The sequence below is a fragment of the Ylistrum balloti genome, unplaced genomic scaffold (genome assembly GCF_031769215.1).
Source record: "Ylistrum balloti isolate Yb309-2 unplaced genomic scaffold, AGI_CSIRO_Ybal_v1 Utg370454, whole genome shotgun sequence".
NCBI lineage: Eukaryota > Metazoa > Mollusca > Bivalvia > Pectinida > Pectinidae > Ylistrum > Ylistrum balloti.
Genome location: NW_026782301.1, coordinates 88592 through 108595, shown reverse-complemented (window position 1 = coordinate 108595; position 20004 = coordinate 88592). Strand labels below are relative to the sequence as shown.

Below are 20004 nucleotides of genomic sequence, written 5' to 3'. Positions count from 1 at the left end.
CTGCAATGTTTTAGGGAGTGATTGAAAGATATGGCCAACAGGGAATCATCTGTGTTTCTGACACTTACGGTTTTGGAGAGGAACTGGGTGAATCATTCTCACACATATAGGTTATCCTTATTGTGTTGTTGTGAATTGTTTTAATGTGGGATTAATTAGGAAAGACATAATGGGGACAGGTAGCTGTTGTGGATTTGAACTGCTGTAGTTTGTTATAACTCTTTTGAGTGCTGAAGAGATCTTTGTCTACATATTCCAGTTTCTCTTTGTGTCATATTGTTCAAGGTAATTGTTGAGAGCAAATAAGAGGGTTAAAGAGAAAAGACTGGAAAAAAAATCAAACTAAAGATTTGATAAAGAACATATTATTGGAGAGACTAACATCCCTCAAGGATACCTTGGTATCCACAAGTTGGGTTTACATAGACTGTCATCTGTTTTGGATGTCTATATTATCTTGGTATCCACAAGGGGGCGGTATCCACAAGGGGGGTTTACATAGACTGTCATCTGTTTTGGATGTCTATATTATCATGGTATCCACAAGGGGGGTTTACATACACTGTCATCTGTTTTGGATGTCTGTATTATCATGGTAGCCACAAGGGAGGTTTACATACACTGTCATCTGTTTTGGATGTCTATATTATCTTGGTATCCACAAGGGAGGTTTACATATACTGTCATCTGTTTTGGATGTCTATGTTATCTTGGTATCCACAAGTGGGGTTCACATAGACTGTCATCTGTTTTGGATGTCTATATTATCTTGGTATCCACAAGTGGGGTTCACATAGACTGTCATCTGTTTTGGATGTCTATATTATCTTGGTATCCACAAGGGAGGTTTACATAGACTGTCATCTGTTTTGGATACCTGCATTATTATTACACAGTGATATTGGATAATAATTGTCCCCTGTTCTTCAAGTTCTTTGACTGTTTTGCTGTTGACGTTTTCAAATATTTCTACATCCTTCCTTCACCCTTTCCATTCTGTTAATTGCTGATAATAATTGAAAGACTTATCCTAATTGAGAGAAAAAAAACCCAAACCAATCAAAAAACCAAAACAAAAATACTTGATAAGTACGTTGATAGTAACCACCTGTTCTGTGATATCAATATATAAGTCATTGTTTTGATAACTATTACATACACATAATGAAATTAAATGATGAATATGACTTAAAGAGAAGCTGTTTCATATAAATTTGTGAGCATTATCAGTAAAATAGGATGAATTTGGAATTTTGTAGATCATGATTGTGGTCCAGAGAACCAATGCAGACTGGTGGCAGATTCGGAAATCTGATGGAACTGAGGGGTTTGTTCCAGCTAATTATGTCGCTGACATTGAACCGAAAGTCACTCAGAAAATTGTCAAGAGACCAACAAAGGTCCCAGAGAAGGTCAAAGTAAAAAAGACTGTCATGAAGAAGGAACTTGTGAAAAAGAAGAAAGAGAAGTCGTCCAAGTTAAGAAGAGCTCCTTCAGGTATTCACATACAGACGTTATTTCTCCCATATGCTGCTGGTTATGTTAAGATCTTGCAATTCACATGATCATAAAAAGACTTGTTTTACGAACATGTTTTTGTTATATAAAATGAAGAATTGCTTTAATGATAGGTATAAAATAAGGTATAGGACACTCTACATCAACTTTTCTGTTTTGTAGAAAATGTTCCTTGTGTTCATATGTAAAAATGTGTAGTGATACCAGGTAATGATAGGTTATGTTAGATATATAAGGGAGATGTTTTTAGATTCTGTGTGACAAGAAATTAGTCATATAGCAAAGATGAATGACTGATGTTGCAGAGAATAGGCTAAAGCTTAATAATAAAAAGTCTGAAATTAAATCTTAGATTCTCAGAGCCAAAATCTTTTTGTGAAAAATATAATTAAAATACCTTATCAGGGCACAAACTGCTGCATATTTTCATAACTGAGTGATCAGGGTAAAGAAAATATTGAACAAATTGGTGTTTTTCATAGTTAGAGATACACTGTTGTGTATCAACCTATACCTAATGGTATTAATATTACATGTCTGTTTGGTTCATTCCAGTGAGATCTAAGGCCAACCTTCATTTTGACAAGGACAATGTTGATAAAAGGCAGCGTCAAGTGAATGTCACTTACAACAAGCTTGTGCGACTAGCTCAGGTAAATATTTCACCTGTATGTGTTACTCTAGCATGTATGATACTTTGTGTAGGAGATTGCTGTTCTCAGTCAAACTGATACCTGTTGTTTATTCTCTTGATATCCAGACTAATACTCTTCTTAAGGGATTCATTTTTAGCTGTGCTAGCTCGTCAGGTAAAATTAACAACTGTATGATGCCAGGATTGAGGGGCAGATTCTCATTTCAGCTAATTCAGGTAAAACTTCACCTGTAATCATGCTACATTGTAGGTGTAGGTTTTTTTTTCTGTGTTCTGTGCTCTCGGGTGAATCTCACACCTGAATGATGGTATGTTAAGGAAGAGATCAGATGTGACATAATGCACCATCTTATCAGGAAATTATAGACTAGAATGTATGGTTACTTATCAAACTCGTTGTCACATGTATCTAGGGTCAATAAAATAATACTAAGTCCTATTTGATGTACAGGCTCGAAGAATTGCTTTGGATGATGCTGTGGCTTTGTTCAAGTTTTACCAAACGTGTGATGAATTGGAAGCTTGGATGATTGAGAAGGTGGGTGTACAGTTATAGACAATCTTTTTCAGTAAGTAGTGTTCACTTGACGGAGATCTGTTACTTTTCATATACTGCCCACAACTTTCACACTCCTACAATTCTACCAAAGGCAAATGACATAGATATCATCCACAACACTGCCTCACAGATATCACATAGACATCTTGTGGTGGTTTGACTTTGTCTGAAATTCTACATTAATTAACTAAATGTAGACTTTTGTGATACCCCACTAAATGAATCCTATTATCAGTAAAACAACTATTTTTCATGATATATTTGCCTAATTGTACAGTCAATATTGTATGCTTTGTATTTTATTTCACATACAATGTTCATATTTACATGAATTTTAATATTTTTAGGAACAAGTCTTGACCAGTAAGGAAAGTTTAGCGGACAACATGGAGGCCGTTAGAAAGAAATTTGAGGTAAATTGAACAAAATCTTCTAAAGTCAGAATTGATTGCCTGAGTGGGGTGATTGTTTGATACATAATTAGAGATTTATAATCACTGAAGAGGTGAATGTGTAGGACAGGTATTGCTTTATTATAGCTGTCTAGTTAATTAAGTTTTCATAAAGTACATTAAAATGTTTCAGAATCTACTTACCAGTCTGGCTGCTAACAAAGGACACCTGGATAGCATCAATAAATTGGCTGACGAGATTATCAAGTCTGGTAGCAGTCAGAGAGACAAGGTGAAAAAACGCCGCCAGGAAATAAATGACAGGTGTGTGTAAGGATGGTTGTTCATTGATAATAGTGCTTTTAGAATTTCACAGAGGTAGTAGTGTTGTACATTGAATAGAAAATATTTTTTTTTGAGTTTTAAATAAACAGCCCTGTAATGACAAACTTCCATACAAGGGTAAATAAAAAGGAATAGATTTATCCTAAAGATGTGTATGAGTAATTGGTCCTACCTGAGCTAAGACGTACCTGAGCTAAGATGTACCTGAACTAAGACATACCTGAACTAAGACGTCCCTGAACTAAGATGTACCTGAACTAAGACGTCCCTGAACTACTATTTACCTGAACTAGGACATACCTGAGCTAAGATGTACCTGAAATAAGATATATCTGAACTAAGACGTACCTGATCTACTATTTACCTGAATAGGACATACCTGAGCTAAGACGTACCTGAACTAAGATATATCTGAACTAAGACGTACCTGAACTACTATTTACCTGAACTAGGACATACCTGAGCTAAAACGTACCTGAACTAAGATATATCTGAACTAAGACGTACCTGAACTACTATTTACCTGAACTAGGACATACCTGAGCTAAGACGTACCTGAACTAAGATATATCTGAACTAAGACGTACCTGAACTACTATTTACCTGAACTAGGACATACCTGAGCTAAAACGTACCTAAACTAAGATATATCTGAACTAAGACGTACCTGAACTACTATTTACCTGAACTAGGACATACCTGAGCTAAGACGTACCTGAACTAAGATATATCTGAACTAAGATATATCTGAACTAAGACGTACCTGAACTAAAACATATCTGAACTAAGACATACCTGAAATGAAATGAAATTGAAATATATCAAAAACACACCTGCTGATATATCTATGTTAGGAGCTTTGGCAGAATTTTTGTGAATTTTATGGTGTAAAATGTTGATTTGGGAGACTTATTAAAGATCAGAGTGTCAGAATAGTCAAAACTTCCAAACAACTTCTCAATAACCAAAAGTCCTAGAATTGTGATATTTTGTTTGGAATGTTTTTGGAATGAAGCTTGACAACTTATCCGAAGTTTGACTCAAAAAAAGTGTATAAATGAGGTTGACAATATCAGTTTCCTGACGTTGATTACGGTTGAATGAAGTAGGGCTACGATAGCACGCAAATAGTGTATTTTGATGTGTTTTTTGAAGTGGCAGTAAATCAACAAATTAATTTATTTCTAGTTTCTCCTTCTATTGTTTATTCATCCAAACAAGAAAACATGTAATAACAACTCCAATCAAATACATTTGTACTCGCATCGTTCCGCCCAGCACACAGTACAATGCCCTTACTGACCAAGCACATATGCATCGTATATTTTACGGAATGATGATAAAGCAAAATTAAAGTTTGCTTTTTTATATGCTTCAAGAAATGATGTGTAAAGCTACAGATCATATCATTATGACTTTATTACGGATAAATAAGCATATGAAAAACGCAGTGCTAGAAAGTTTTTAACCGTTTAAGAAACATTGTACAAACACTTGACTTAACAAATCAGACACAGATATAGACTCTGCTTATGAAAAATCCTTCAGCACTTTATTGTCCAAACACTAAATCTAGCAAAGTTCCTGATCAAAGTTTGTTAGTAAAATAGATTAAAATTAGTCTCTTTCGGAATTGTGGGGATCAGATTTCATCAGAAAGTTTGTACTGGTTTGACGGTTTCATTTTTATCGTTCCTGAAGATGTACACAACCAAGCTAAATGTTTTCATGTTTTGTGTAAATGTGCTACTTTTTTAACGTACAGGTAAGTCACTGCTACTGGATGGTGACATTATTTAAGAAGACAAACTTTAATTGGATAATTAAACTGGTAATTAGTCACCAGAGACCAAGTGTTATGTGTACCATGGACCACCGATACGCTTAAGTTAGCCATGTGTTACGCATAAGTGACTTTCTACTTTATATGTGTATTGGCAGATTTCGTCAGAAGACGTGCCGATGTTTTGACAAAAATTAATTTCGAGACAACGAATGACTTACTCCTGGCATTACAATTGAAGGGACTGAAAAATTGCTTTGACTCAACTGAAATTTCAACTCGATATTTGAGTCATCCGAACTAAAATTACCCAGATATGGAAGTAAAACAATAGGGACTTGAAATGATTTCGACTCAAACGGAATTTTGACTCAAGCGATTTTGAGACGAGTTTCAACTGTAATTAAAACAAATATTCAAACAACTTGTCAATTACCAAAAGGCGTGGCATCTCGCTGGAATAAATGTCAGTGATATGTTTGTAGAAAGCGTTCAATACCAGCTGAACATGCCCATAAGGCCTCAAACAGGCAGTTACTTTGGGGTTGAAAGTTTTGATTTTTAATGTGATATTTTGTGTACAATGATAACCTCTTCAAGAAATTAAAGGTTTTTAATGCATTTCATTGATAATTATAAAATTTTTGAAGATTTTGAAATTTCTTAACTTAACAATAAGTCCGATTTCCAAACTTTATGAATAAATAATTTGAAGTGTTGTGGAACACTTTGGATAATGAGTTTATCATTGTTATTACAGTTGGGACAGATTAAACCGTCTGAAGATGGAGAAGGAAAAGAATCTAGAAGGAGCCTCCAGGTACTGGTTCTGAATAATTAGTGTACATTGTTGACAAACATTCTTTGTATCTACCCATAAGTAGGTTTTGTTTACATGTTGGTCATTACTCAGTTTCTCTGTTTTGATAGAGATTATCTTTAATTATCATCAATTCTACATGATGTCAGATTAAACTAAATAATGGGGGATATTAATTTGGGCTCCCAGCGTCTGTACATTGGATGGCTTTTCTGGGCTTCAAACCCTTCCACTCAACTCCACAAACCTTTCTGTATATACAAGGTTAGTGCCCTAGTTGTGCTATTAATGACATTTAATTTTTTTATTATTTTTCTGTTACCATGGAAACATAGTCAAAAAATACAAAATTAGTGTTAACTTTCCTTTCTGGGCTACAGCTTTGAAACTATTCCACTCAACTCCGCTTCACCAATTCCAGTTTTTCTGGAGCAGTGCTATGATTCCTTTCAAGATAATTGCTCAAAACTTTTTACACTTATAAAGCTAGCAGTATTTTTGCTATGAGGAAGTTTAGATTAAGATTTTCAAGTACTTTTTCTGTTACCATGGTAACAGACAGCCAAATCACAAAGTTCATTTTTTTCAGACCAGTTCTCTTTAACCATTCAAGATAATTACCTTAAAAAACTTTGTACAGGCATCAAGCTAGTACTCTAGTAGAAGTTCTCCATTTCACTTCTTTATATTGAACATCTGAAAATAACAAATAGAAATTAAACTTGTTGTAGTATTAACATAAATACGATTGTGTGTCTTTCTTTTAAACAGCGAGACCTGAGGGATAATGTCACGCTTCACATTATCTTCTTTTGTTTATATTTTAAATTTTTATCCTGTTTTTCTAATTTTGTTTTATCTAATTGATAATACCGTAAATTTGCGGGTATAGTGCACACTCGGGTATAGTGCGCAGGTACTTTTTTGGGGTCAGATTAAGATAAAAAGTTTTTCTACAGAAAGATTAATTGATTACTGGTTACCGCGATGAAACAGTTGTGGTTTGATCCATTGATAATTAGGAAACCACAATCATCGTGACCCTAACATATTTAATTCCCTTACATAAACAAATTCACACAGGTGCCTGACTTAACAAGCATGAAAGGCTTGGCTAATTGGATAATTAACGGCTCTTAACAGGTAACAGACACGTTGAATATGAGGAGATTGATGGCACCCGGTTTCGGCTGAATGCGTACTATTGCTCAGAAAACGATGTTGTTTTAACTGTCTGAAAAGTTTCAATCCTACCTTGTCCCCATATCTGTACCTACCGCGGTATCCGAAGGTAGTTAATTATAGATTGTTTACACCGACTTCGACATGGGGAAACAGCGTGAATAGCTGATGATTAAAACATTTGAAATTTATTTCATTTTATTTATTTTTATCTCCAAACTATCGTATATGACCGACGACTTTTACATATAACTATGTGAAGGGAGATAATCCAATATGGCGGACGAGAAGTTGGGAATGATAACCCCAAGAATGGCATGTTCCTGCATATAATGCGCACCCCCTTTTTGACACGACAGTTTTAGCTTGAAAAAGTGCGCACTATACGCGAAAATTTACGGTATGTAATTGAGTAAGGTTCCTCGTCTCGAAGTGCTACGTTTCACCTGTTACTTTATGTTGTAGCATTGAGATGTTCCAGTCAACCTGTGATGAGCTGGGAGAGTGGATGAAAGACAAAGATGCCAGTCTCAATACAGATGAGGTGGCTAATAACCTCAAGGCAATTGAGGCTCTACAGCGTAAACATGCGGTGAGTCAGTTTTAGACAGAAACATTCTGTATGTTATCATTATGTCTCCTAAACAAAAAATATATGTAGACCAGGCTTTCGAATAAACATGGAACAGGATCCATTTTATATGGCCATTTCAAGACAGGACATTCACAAATAAATATGATATGGTTACAAAGATTGGTCAAAATGAAATAAGGAGCCATAGCACTCTCAAAGTGGTCACTTTGGCAGCCATCGTGAAAAGATATTCAAAGGTCAAAGTCACTATTACAATAAATCTCAATCTGCACTATATCTCCATTGTGTTGTGTTGATTTCACACAAACTTTACCTGGAGCTTCTTCACAAAAACGGCTTACTTTGTATTGCTTTTGAGGTCTTCTTCAGAGGTCAAGGTCAGTTGCTATACTTAGAACTGAGAAAGTTTTAATAACATTTATGACATATTGATTGAAATCTGTTAGGAAGTCACCTAATGTCAAATTTTCACTGTCAAAGATTTCAATATGATATTATACAGTTAAAATGACTAGAATCAAGTAAGTCACTAGACTTCAGATAAGGTAACAATTTCAAAGGTCAAGGTCAAGTGCTGAATATTCAGAAGGATAGTATTTTTGCTTTGACATGAAGAAGCAGAGTTGACTAGAGTCAAATAAGACTAGATGTGAAGGTCACAAGTTCAAAGGTTAACATCAAACTATGAATGTTTTACTGGCAAATATTTCATTTTTAAATTTTAAGGAAATTTGACTAGAATCAAATGAGAGGTTGCCAAACTACAGGATAGGGTCACCAGGTCATATTTTAATATCGTACTGGTAAATATTTTGGTTTAAAATTATGAAGTAGAGTTTACTAGAAGCAAATGATAAAGTGCTTGATGAAAATTCAAGGGAAACATTTTTATCTGTTAGTGGTGAATGTGATTTTTTTTCTAAAATTGTTAGAATCATGATGAAGAGACCATTCCATCACACTACCCACTATTAACTACTGCTTTGTGTTCTCAATTATGAAACCAATGAAATTCTATTCAAATTGTCATGAAATGTTAATAAAATATAAGAAAAACTGTTTTGTATTTGGCACATATAAGAAGTAATTTCTTATCTATGTGTCAATCTGGTTAGACTTGGTTTAGTGTCAAACAGGTTGCGGAGCCCTGGCTGCTGTGTCAATGCTCTAGTTAAGCATAGCTTGTCTTAGCCCATCATGACAGTCATGTTTTCAATCTTGTTACTTTGTCTCCTATATAAACCATTTAGACTTTTACAGGACCTCCACTAGCCAGTAAAACAAAATTTATAATTTGACTGCCACCAATCACTGGGATACCTTGATTCTTCTTTATTAGTATGTCAACTGGTTTTGCTCGAACCATGTGGGCTTCTTTAGAATCAATGAATCCAAAGCTTTTTGCGATTGATTTTCATTCGTAGCATGTCCCTTTAATCCAATCACCCTGCATACTGATATGTATCCAAACAAGGGATAAAAGAAAAAACCTACCCAAACTGTCATCAAAGTTACAGTTCTAGTATTGTATCTAAGATTCCTAGTGGATGCTAAAATAAATTTGGACCTGAAAAATTAGGTAGTCATCTTGAAATTATGAAAGAGTTCCATATTTTACCACAAATAAGACCCCTCTCATAAATAATTTTATCTGATTCTGATTCATCAGCACTACAAATTTTCAGAAATATCTTACCTGAAAATTTGTCAAATTAGTTTAAGACTTTTGTGTGGAAGCTGTGTGGAAGCTGTGTGTGTGGAAGCTGTGTGGAAGCTGTGTGGAAGCTGTGTGGAAGCTGTGGAAGCTGCGTGTGTGGAAGATGTGTGTGTGGAAGCTGTGTGAAGCTGTGTGGAAGCTGTGTGTGTGGAAGCTATGTGAAGATGTGTGGAAGATGTGGAAGCTGTGTGAAGCTGTGTGGAAGCTGTGGAAGCAGTGTGGAAGCTGTGGGGAAGCTATGTGTGTGGAAGCTGTGTGGAAGCAGTGTGGAAGCTGTGTGGAAGCTGCGTGTGTGGAAGCTGTGTGAAGCTGTGTGGAAGCTGTGGAAGCAGTGTGGAAGCTGTGGGGAAGCTGTGTATGTGGAAGCTGTGTTAAGCTGTGTGTGTGGAAGCTGTGTTAAGCTGTGTGGAATCTGTGTGTAGCTGTGGAAGCTGTGTGTGTTGAAGCTGTGTGTGTGGAAGCTGTGTGGAAGCTGTGTGAAGCTGTGTGGAAACTGGAAGCTGTGTGTGTGGAAGCTGTGAGGAAGCTGTGTGGAAGCTGAGTGGAAGGTGTGGAAGCTGTGTGGAAGCTGTGTGGAAGCTGTGGGGAAGCTGTGTGGAAGCAGTGTGGAAGCTATGCGGAATCTATGCGGAAGCTGTGCGGACGCTGTGCGGAAGTTGTGCGGAAGCTGTGCGGAAGTTGTGTGGAAGCTGTGTGAAGCTGTGCGGAAGCTGTGCGGACGCTGTGTGGAAGTAGTGTGGAAGCTGTGTGGAAGCTGTGTAAAGCTGTGTAAAGCTGTGTGGAAGCTGAGTGGAAGCTGTGCGGAAGCTGTGGTAAAGCTGTGTGGAAGCTGAGTGGAAGCTGTGCGGAAGCTGTGTGAAGCTGTGTAAAGCTGAGTGGAAGATGTGGAAGCTGTGTGGAAGCTGTGTAAAGCTGTGTGGAAGCTGAGTGGAAGCTGTGCGGAAGCTGTGTGAAGCTGTGTGGAAGCTGTGCGGAAGTAGTGTGGAAGCTGTGTGGAAGCTGTGTGGAAGCTATGTGAAGCTGTGTGGAAGCTGAGTGGAAGATGTGGAAGCTGTGTGGAAGCTGTGTGGAGCTGTGTGAAGCTGTGTGGAAGCTGTGTGGAAGTTGTGTGGAAGTAGTGTGGAAGCTGTGTGGAAGATGTGGAAGCTGTGTGGAAGCTGTATGGAAGCTGTGTGAAGCTGTGTGGAAGCTGAGTGGAAGATGTGGAAGCTGTGTGGAAGATGTGGAAGCTGTGTGGAAGCTGTGTGAAGCTGTGTGGAAGCTGTGTGGAAGCTGAGTGGAAGCTGAGTGGAAGCTGTGTGAAGCTGTGTGGAAGCTGTATGAAGCTGTGGGGAAGCTGTGTGGAAGCTGAGTGGAAGATGTGGAAGCTGTGTGGAAGCTGGGTGGAAGCTGTGTGGAAGCTGTGTGAAGCTGTGTGGAAGCTGAGTGGAAGCTGTGTGAAGCTGTGTGGAAGCTGTGGGGAAGCTGTGTGGAAGCAGTGTGGAAGCTATGCGGAATCTATGTGGAAGCTGTGCGGACGCTGTGCGGAAGTTGTGTGGAAGCTGTGTGGAAGCTGTGCGAAAGTTGTGTGGAAGCTGTGTGAAGCTGTGCGGAAGCTGTGCGGACGCTGTGTGGAAGTGGTGTGGAAGCTGTGTGGAAGCTGTGTGGAAGCTATGTGAAGCTGTGTGGAAGCTGAGTGGAAGATGTGGAAGCTGTGTGGAAGCTGTGTGGAAGCTGTGTGAAGCTGTGTGGAAGCTGAGTGGAAGCTGTGCGGAAGCTGTGCGGAAGTTTTGTGGAAGCTACCTTATATACTGTGATGCCCAAGGAGTCTCCTGAGATTAAAACTATTTATAGAAGTATTATTTGTAACTCTAAGTATGTCCTCAATGGTTGTAAACAATTCCTTCCTTTTATTATCATCACAATCACTGGGAAGAGACATGAAGATACACATCATATTGACTGGCTTTCAAGTTAGGCTGCCATTGTTGTCATGCAATTTTCATCTTTATTCTTGCTTTTAATGGAAAGATGTAAGATGTGACCTCCTGAGTATCACACTATTATGTAATGTATGAATCAGTAGTGAAATTATCAGGAGTTCCCCAAGGTTTACTGTAATTACTGTATAAGATGACTTCTTCTCAAATAACAACATTCAGTGTTCAAGAGCACAAACTGTAAATCAATATATCTGAGTGAATCAAACTGTAAATCAATATATAATTTTACAGTAGGATGTTTGTAGCTAGGTTTTTTTGTTTGTGATGGCAGTGTGTTCAATGGGAGGAAATGGCTGTCTATATGAGAGGAAATATTTTGTTCTTGACCGTATACTGTACTTAAAGGAAATATGGCTGATTATTGATCAGTGCTTGTAAAATGCTGATAGACAGGATTTATTGTCTGTACTGACAACTGATTAGAGATGTCCAATCAGATAAAGTACCTGTGATTATATACAAGTACCTGTGATTCTGTTGATTACAAGTACCTGTGATTTTGTTGATTAAGTACCTGTGATTCTGTTGATTACAAGTACCTGTGATTCTGTTGATTACAAGTACCTGTGATTCTGTTGATTACAAGTACCTGTGATTCTGTTGATTACAAGTACCTGTGATTCTGTTGATTACAAGTACCTGTAATTCTGTTGATAACAAGTACCTGTGATTCTGTTGATTACAAGTACCTGTGATTCTGTTGATAACAAGTACCTGTGATTCTGTTGATAACAAGTACCTGTGATTCTGTTGATTACAAGTACCTGTAATTCTCTCGATTACAAGTACCTGTGATTATGTTGATTACAAGTACCTGTGATTCTCTTGATTACCTGTGATTATGTTGATTACAAGTACCTGTGATTCTGTTGATTACAAGTACCTGTGATTCTGTTGATTACAAGTACCTGTGATTCTGTTGATTACAAGTACCTGTGATTCTGTTGATTACAAGTACCTGTGATTCTCTCGATTACAAGTACCTGTGATTCTGTTGATTACAAGTACCTGTGATTCTGTTGATTACAAGTACCTGTGATTCTGTTGATTACAAGTACCTGTGATTCTGTTGATTACAAGTACCTGTGATTCTGTTGATTACAAGTACCTGTGATTCTGTTGATTACAAGTACCTGTGATTCTGTTGATTACAAGTACCTGTGATTCTGTTGATTACAAGTACCTGTGATTCTGTTGATTACAAGTACCTGTGATTCTGTTGATTACAAGTACCTGTGATTCTGTTGATTACAAGTACCTGTGATTCTGTTGATTACAAGTACCTGTAATTCTGTTGATTACAAGTACCTGTGATTCTGTTGATTACAAGTACCTGTGATTCTGTTGATTACAAGTACCTGTGATTCTGTTGATTACAAGTACCTGTGATTCTGTTGATAACTGTACCTGTATTCTGTTGATACAAGTACCTGTGATTCTGTTGATTACAAGTACCTGTGATTCTGTTGATTACAAGTACCTGTGATTCTGTTGATTACAAGTACCTGTGATTCTGTTGATTACAAGTACCTGTGATTCTGTTGATTACAAGTACCTGTGATTCTGTTGATTACAAGTACCTGTGATTCTGTTGATTACAAGTACCTGTGATTCTGTTGATTACAAGTACCTGTGATTCTGTTGATTACAAGTACCTGTGATTCTCTTGATTACAAGTACTTGTGATTCTGTCGATTACAAGTACTTGTGATTCTGTTGATTACAAGTACCTGTGATTCTGTTGATTACAAGTACCTGTGATTCTGTTGATTACAAGTACCTGTGATTCTGTTGATTACAAGTACCTGTGATTCTGTTGATTACAAGTACCTGTGATTTTGTTGATTAAGTACCTGTGATTCTGTTGATTACAAGTACGTGTAATTCTGTTGATTACAAGTACCTGTGATTCTGTTGATTACAAGTACCTGTAATTCTGTTGATTACAAGTACCTGTGATTCTGTTGATTACAAGTACCTGTGATTCTGTTGATTACAAGTACCTGTGATTCTGTTGATTACAAGTACCTGTGATTCTGTTGATTACAAGTACCTGTGATTCTGTTGATTACAAGTACCTGTGATTCTGTTGATTACAAGTACCTGTGATTCTGTTGATTACAAGTACCTGTGATTCTGTTGATAACAAGTACCTGTGATTCTGTTGATTACAAGTACCTGTGATTCTGTTGATTACAAGTACCTGTGATTCTGTTGATTACAAGTACCTGTGATTCTGTTGATTACAAGTACCTGTGATTCTGTTGATTACAAGTACCTGTGATTCTGTTGATTACAAGTACCTGTGATTCTGTTGATTACAAGTACCTGTGATTCTGTTGATGTGATTCTGTTGATACAAGTACCTGTGATTCTGTTGATTACAAGTACCTGTGATTCTGTTGATTACAAGTACCTGTGATTCTGTTGATTACAAGTACCTGTGATTCTACCTGTGATTCTGTTGATTACAAGTACCTGTGATTCTGTTGATTACAAGTACCTGTGATTCTGTTGATTACAAGTACCTGTGATTCTGTTGATTACAAGTACCTGTGATTCTGTTGATTACAAGTACCTGTGATTCTGTTGATTACAAGTACCTGTGATTCTGTTGATTACAAGTACCTGTGATTCTGTTGATTACAAGTACCTGTGATTCTGTTGATTACAAGTACCTGTGATTCTGTTGATTACAAGTACCTGTGATTCTCTCGATTACAAGTACCTGTAATTCTGTTGATTACAAGTACCTGTGATTCTGTTGATTACAAGTACCTGTGATTCTGTTGATTACAAGTACCTGTGATTCTGTTGATTACAAGTACCTGTGATTCTGTTGATTACAAGTACCTGTGATTCTGTTGATTACAAGTACCTGTGATTCTGTTGATTACAAGTACGTGTAATTCTGTTGATTACAAGTACCTGTGATTCTGTTGATTACAAGTACCTGTGATTCTGTTGATTACAAGTACCTGTGATTCTGTTGATTACAAGTACCTGTGATTCTGTTGATTACAAGTACGTGTAATTCTGTTGATTACAAGTACCTGTGATTCTGTTGATTACAAGTACCTGTGATTCTGTTGATAACAAGTACCTGTGATTCTGTTGATTACAAGTACCTGTGATTCTGTTGATTACAAGTACCTGTGATTCTGTTGATTACAAGTACCTGTGATTCTGTTGATTACAAGTACCTGTGATTCTCTCGATTACAAGTACCTGTGATTCTCTCGATTACAAGTACTTGTGATTCTGTCGATTACAAGTACCTGATTACAAGTACCTGTGATTCTGTTGATTACAAGTACCTGTGATTCTGTTGATTACCTGTGATTCTGTTGATACAAGTACCTGTGATTCTGTTGATTACAAGTACCTGTGATTCTGTTGATTACAAGTACCTGTGATTCTGTTGATAACAAGTACCTGTGATTCTGTTGATAACAAGTACCTGTGATTCTGTTGATTATAAGTACGTGTAATTCTGTTGATAACAAGTACCTGTGATTCTGTTGATTACAAGTACCTGTGATTCTGTTGATTACAAGTACGTGTGATTCTGCTTCATTAAGTTTTGACATTCCTTGAATAGAATTTGTTACATTTGACCCGTTTAATATTAAAAGTAAATCAAGATCATCAAGATCAATGGAGACTTATCTTGTCTTTACAGTCAATATTATGATTAAATCCCCATTTCAGGAATATACCCGAGGCTGACTTTTTTAATGAACACCTTATCGTGAAATTGATGAAATGAGAAAGTTAGTGGCGGGTGTAAATACATGAATGAGTTTAAGATCTATGCAATTGGACACCACAGTGCAACATGTTTAGATATAGCAGATCTGATCTCCTGGTAATTCGACCAGTGAGTAATGCTATTGGTCAAGATTGTCTGAAGGCTCTTCAGAGGATTAATTGGCCCAAAATATGTCGACCAAGGCGAGGGACTAAGGCAGGCAGAGGGGCTGAAACACCAGTGCAGTCTAGAAACGATACATCAGTACACAATACAAAATCATCTGTATAGAACGCCAAAACTGCATAGCATCATTAGGCCAATGACGGTCACTCCTTCAAAATGGGTTGTTCCACTGAATCTTATGTCCCTGAACTGTGGCTTGGTAAAGAATAAGGCACTCTCTATCATTGATTTCATTACATCTCAGGACATTGATATTTGGCATTAACGGAGACCTGGAACAAACATTGACAACCAGGTGTTAGCGGAGCTTGTTCCACCAGGATATGACATTATACAAAATTCCTGCCAGGAGAAATGTGGAGGTGGTGTGGGGGAGCTATTTAAGAAAAATTTAAATGTTAGACAACATGCTTCTAGTCAAGATGATGACTTCACCCACTTTGAGTACCTCAGTTGCTCGATTTGTGCTGGCAATGTACAAATCAGATCATGTATAATATACTGACTCCCTCCGTCTAAACGAAACGGTTTCTGAAACGCTGTGTTTTTTGAAGAGTCGTCTAACTACTTGGACCATCAGGTTGTAATACCACAGGAGATCATTATAACAGGTGATCTCAATTTCCATCTTGACAACCCAATGAATGCGGATTCTCGTCAGTTCTCTGAGCTACTAGACGCTCATGGTTTGGTGCAACATGTGACTAAAGCTACACATGTCCATGGCCATCCACTCGATGTTGTCATCACAAGAGAAAATAGCTTGATCATTTATGGAGTACCATCTGTCGTAGACCTGTGCCTTAGTGATGTCGAGGGGAACCCATCTGGTGATCACCTTTCTGTGCATATTACACTTAGTTGTGGTAAACTAGGTTGCATTAGAAAGGAGGTCAGTTTCCGTAACAGATTTCAGTAGAGACATCAAATCCTCTCACACTACAATCAACTGCTGGTGGGGTAGACAATCTTGTCGAAGCATTCAATTCTGGTATAAATGACCTGACTGACAAACATGTACCGCTGTAGACCAAGGTGATTACTGAAAGACCAAATTCTCCCTGGTATACAGAGGAATCACACGAGGCAAAACAGAAGCGAAGAAAAGCAGAGAGACAAAACAGTCAATCCACCAACAGATCTACAAGGATCAATGTCAGTTAGTCAGGTTGCTGCTTGTTCAAGCAAAGAAGAATTACTATTCAGATAAGATAGCAGAATGTGGTACCGACCATGAGCAACTTTTCAGGCTAACCAATAACCTTATGGGCCAGAATGGCGATACAATCCTACCAAGCTGTTCATCTGAAAAGATCTTGTCTAACAAGTTCAGTAATTATTTCTTGAACAAAATCACGACTATCAGAATGAACATTGGTACTGTGAACAGTCTAGCCAACAGTGATAACCTTGTGTGAACAGTCTAGCCAACAGTGATAACCTTGTGTGAACAGTCTAGCCAACAGTGATAACCTTGTGTGAACAGTCTAGCCAACAGTGATAACCTTGTGTGAACAGTCTAGTCAACAGTGATAACCTTGTAATGACAGCTGACACACCATTTGATGGCGAAGCATTGACACAGCTCACACCAACATCTGAGGACGAGGTGCGCAAGATTATTACCAACTGGCCATTTAAGTCCTGTCAGCTGGATCCACTTCCCACATGTCTATTGAAGCAATGTCTTGAAGCATTGCTTCCTTTGATTACCTCGATCATGAACAAATCATTGGCAGAGTCAAAGGTACCATTGTGGTTCAAGAAGGCTAATGTCAAACCATTAATTAAGAGGTCTGTGCTGAACAGGGAGGAATTAAAAAACTACCCTCCCGTATCAAATCTTCCATTCTTATCCAAGATACTTGAGAATATTGTTTCCATGCGTTTAGAGTTGCATCTGCAGGCAAACAGTCTGCATGACAACCTGCAGTCATCCTACCGCACAAGATACTCCACTGAAACAGCACTCCTTCGCATACACGATATTGTTGCAGCCTTAGACAACAAGTGGAGAGTAGTGCTTGTCATGCTGGACCTATCCGCAGCATTTGACGTCATTGATCACGGCATACTTTTTAAACGTCCAGATTACTCTCATGGAATCACGGGGGACTCTTTATGCTGGATTCATTCCTATCTGAGTGACAGACGACAGTGTGTGGCCATAGGATCAGCCACATCTGATGAAAATATCCTTTGATTTGGTGTTCCACAAGGGTCGGTGCTTGGACCTCGCAAGTACTGTCTGTACTTGAAACCAATTGGTGAGATCTGTCGTCGCCATAACCTGCTTTATCATTGTTATGCAGACGATACATAGATATATATGGTTATCAGACCCCAACATAACTGGGATACCATCGCACATAACTTGGAGGCCTGCCTAGTAGACATCAGTGCTTGGATGAACGCCAATATGCTTAAGCTTAACCAGGATAAGACGGAACTCATTGTTTTTTGCACCAAAGCATCAACAGACACATGATATCCAGCTTAAAGTTGGTACAAAAACCATTAAGGCAGCTTGTTAAAAACCTTGGTGTACACTTCGACAGTTCAATGACCATGGAAAAGCAGGTGAATGCTATTGCAAAAAGCTGATACTACCAACTTTGGAATATTGAACGTATTCGGCAGATCATCACTACGGATGCATGCAAGACACTGTTACATTCACTTGTGACTTCTCGCCTGGTCTATGGGAACACTCTTTTATATGGAATCTCTGACTCGGCAACTAGGCGCCTGCAGAAAGTCCAGAACACTGCTGCGCGTCTGGTTTCCAGTACTAGAAAACGTGAGCACATTACACCCGTGCTACATTCCTTACATTGGTTCCTGTGCATTATAGGTCACAGTACAAGATTCTGATGCACACCTACAAAACACTCGATGGAACAGCTCCTGGTTATCTAACAGAGCTCGTCACTCCCTACCAGCCTTCACGTTCATTACGGTCAGAGGCTAAGTCCCTGCTATGTGTGCCTACGTCGCGTACTGCGACTTGTGGTGACCGATGTTTTGGGAAGGTTGCCGCCACACTGTGGAATAACCTACCATCACAAACCAGGAAATCAACAACACTCGCCACTTTCAAAAAGGATGTTAAGAATCATCTGTTCAGGTGTGCTTTTTCTTAGAATAGTCATTTTTGCTACATGTACATACATGTGTTGTTTTTTCTGATGATCATGCGGACACAATGATCAGCATATCATACATATATGTAGATGTATAATGTATTTTTGATACCATGACTGAAATTTTACATGCACTGTAAAGTGCCTTAGAGTAACTTGTGTAATTATACAGGGGCGCTATAGAAATGTTGTATATTATCATTATGAGATTGTTTTTTATGAGACTTGTTTTTTTTCTTAAGAATAACTTATACATTTTCATTCATTTTTTTCAGAATTTGGAACGAGAGCTGGTTCCTGTAGAGGAGAAAATGAACAGAATGAATTACCTAGCAGACTCGTAAGTTAAACAGACTCAGACTCCTAAGAATATGTCTTCTGAGTTTTAAGTGACTATGATACAGGTGATGACATCAAAGACCAGCATCAACAACAGCTCACCATAGGTCAAATATGACCTTTGGATGTAACAAAACCGTTGGTGGTCACATGACAGTTGGTTGTCATGTGACCATTGGTGTGACATACTGTAGAAGTTGTATATGTGACTCTCTATGTGAATGTTCAGGGTAAATGTGATGTCAGTATAAGTATTGTCATAAGATGAAGAAGATTGCTGACAATATCCGCCAAAAATTGTGACTTTAAACTGCAAATAAAAATTTTCACATGAAAATAGCAATTCAAAATTAAATTATGTCCTGATCAATGAAAGTTTGAACGTGCCAACAATTGTTCTTGTACAGAGTGAGAGCATCCTACCCTGATGAACGGGAATATGTGGATCAGAGACAGAAAGAGCTGCAGAATATGTGGGATAACTTAAAGGTACTAATAGAGTACACTGAATATATCTAATCCTAGTTACTAGGGTACAATTCTCATATACCTTACCTGACCTTGGTTACTAGGGTACAATTCTCATATACCTTACCTGACCTTGGTTACTAGGGTACAATTCTCATATACCTTACCTGACCTTGGTTACTAGGTTACAATTCTCATATACCTTACCTGACCTTGGTTACTAGGGTACAATTCTCATATACCTTACCTGACCTTGGTTACTAGGGTACAATTCTCATATACCTTACCTGACCTTGGTTACTAGGGTACAATTCTCATATACCTTACCTGACCTTGGTTACTAGGGTACAATTCTCATATACCTTACCTGACCTTGGTTACTAGGGTACAATTATCATATACCTTACCTGACCTTGGTTACTAGGGTACAATTCTCATATACCTTACATGACCTTGGTTACTAGGGTACAATTCTCATATACCTTACCTGACCTTGGTTACTAGGGTACAATTCTCATAAACCCTACCTGACCTTGGTTACTAGGGTACAATTCTCATATACCTTACCT

At 37.9% G+C, this 20004-nt stretch overlaps 1 protein-coding gene across 1 annotated transcript in view; it reads left to right on the top strand.

The window, feature by feature from the left end:
• The window catches only part of LOC132555140 (spectrin beta chain, non-erythrocytic 5-like), a 125465-nt gene that overhangs the window by 44828 nt on the left and 60633 nt on the right, over positions 1-20004 (top strand). The window contains exons 20-28 of the mRNA XM_060219489.1: positions 1260-1497; positions 2074-2171; positions 2625-2711; positions 3080-3145; positions 3318-3448; positions 6013-6072; positions 7720-7846; positions 18904-18968; positions 19375-19456. Coding sequence (XP_060075472.1) covers positions 1260-1497; positions 2074-2171; positions 2625-2711; positions 3080-3145; positions 3318-3448; positions 6013-6072; positions 7720-7846; positions 18904-18968; positions 19375-19456 — 954 coding nt within the window. The remainder of the gene's footprint in view (positions 1-1259; positions 1498-2073; positions 2172-2624; positions 2712-3079; positions 3146-3317; positions 3449-6012; positions 6073-7719; positions 7847-18903; positions 18969-19374; positions 19457-20004) is intronic.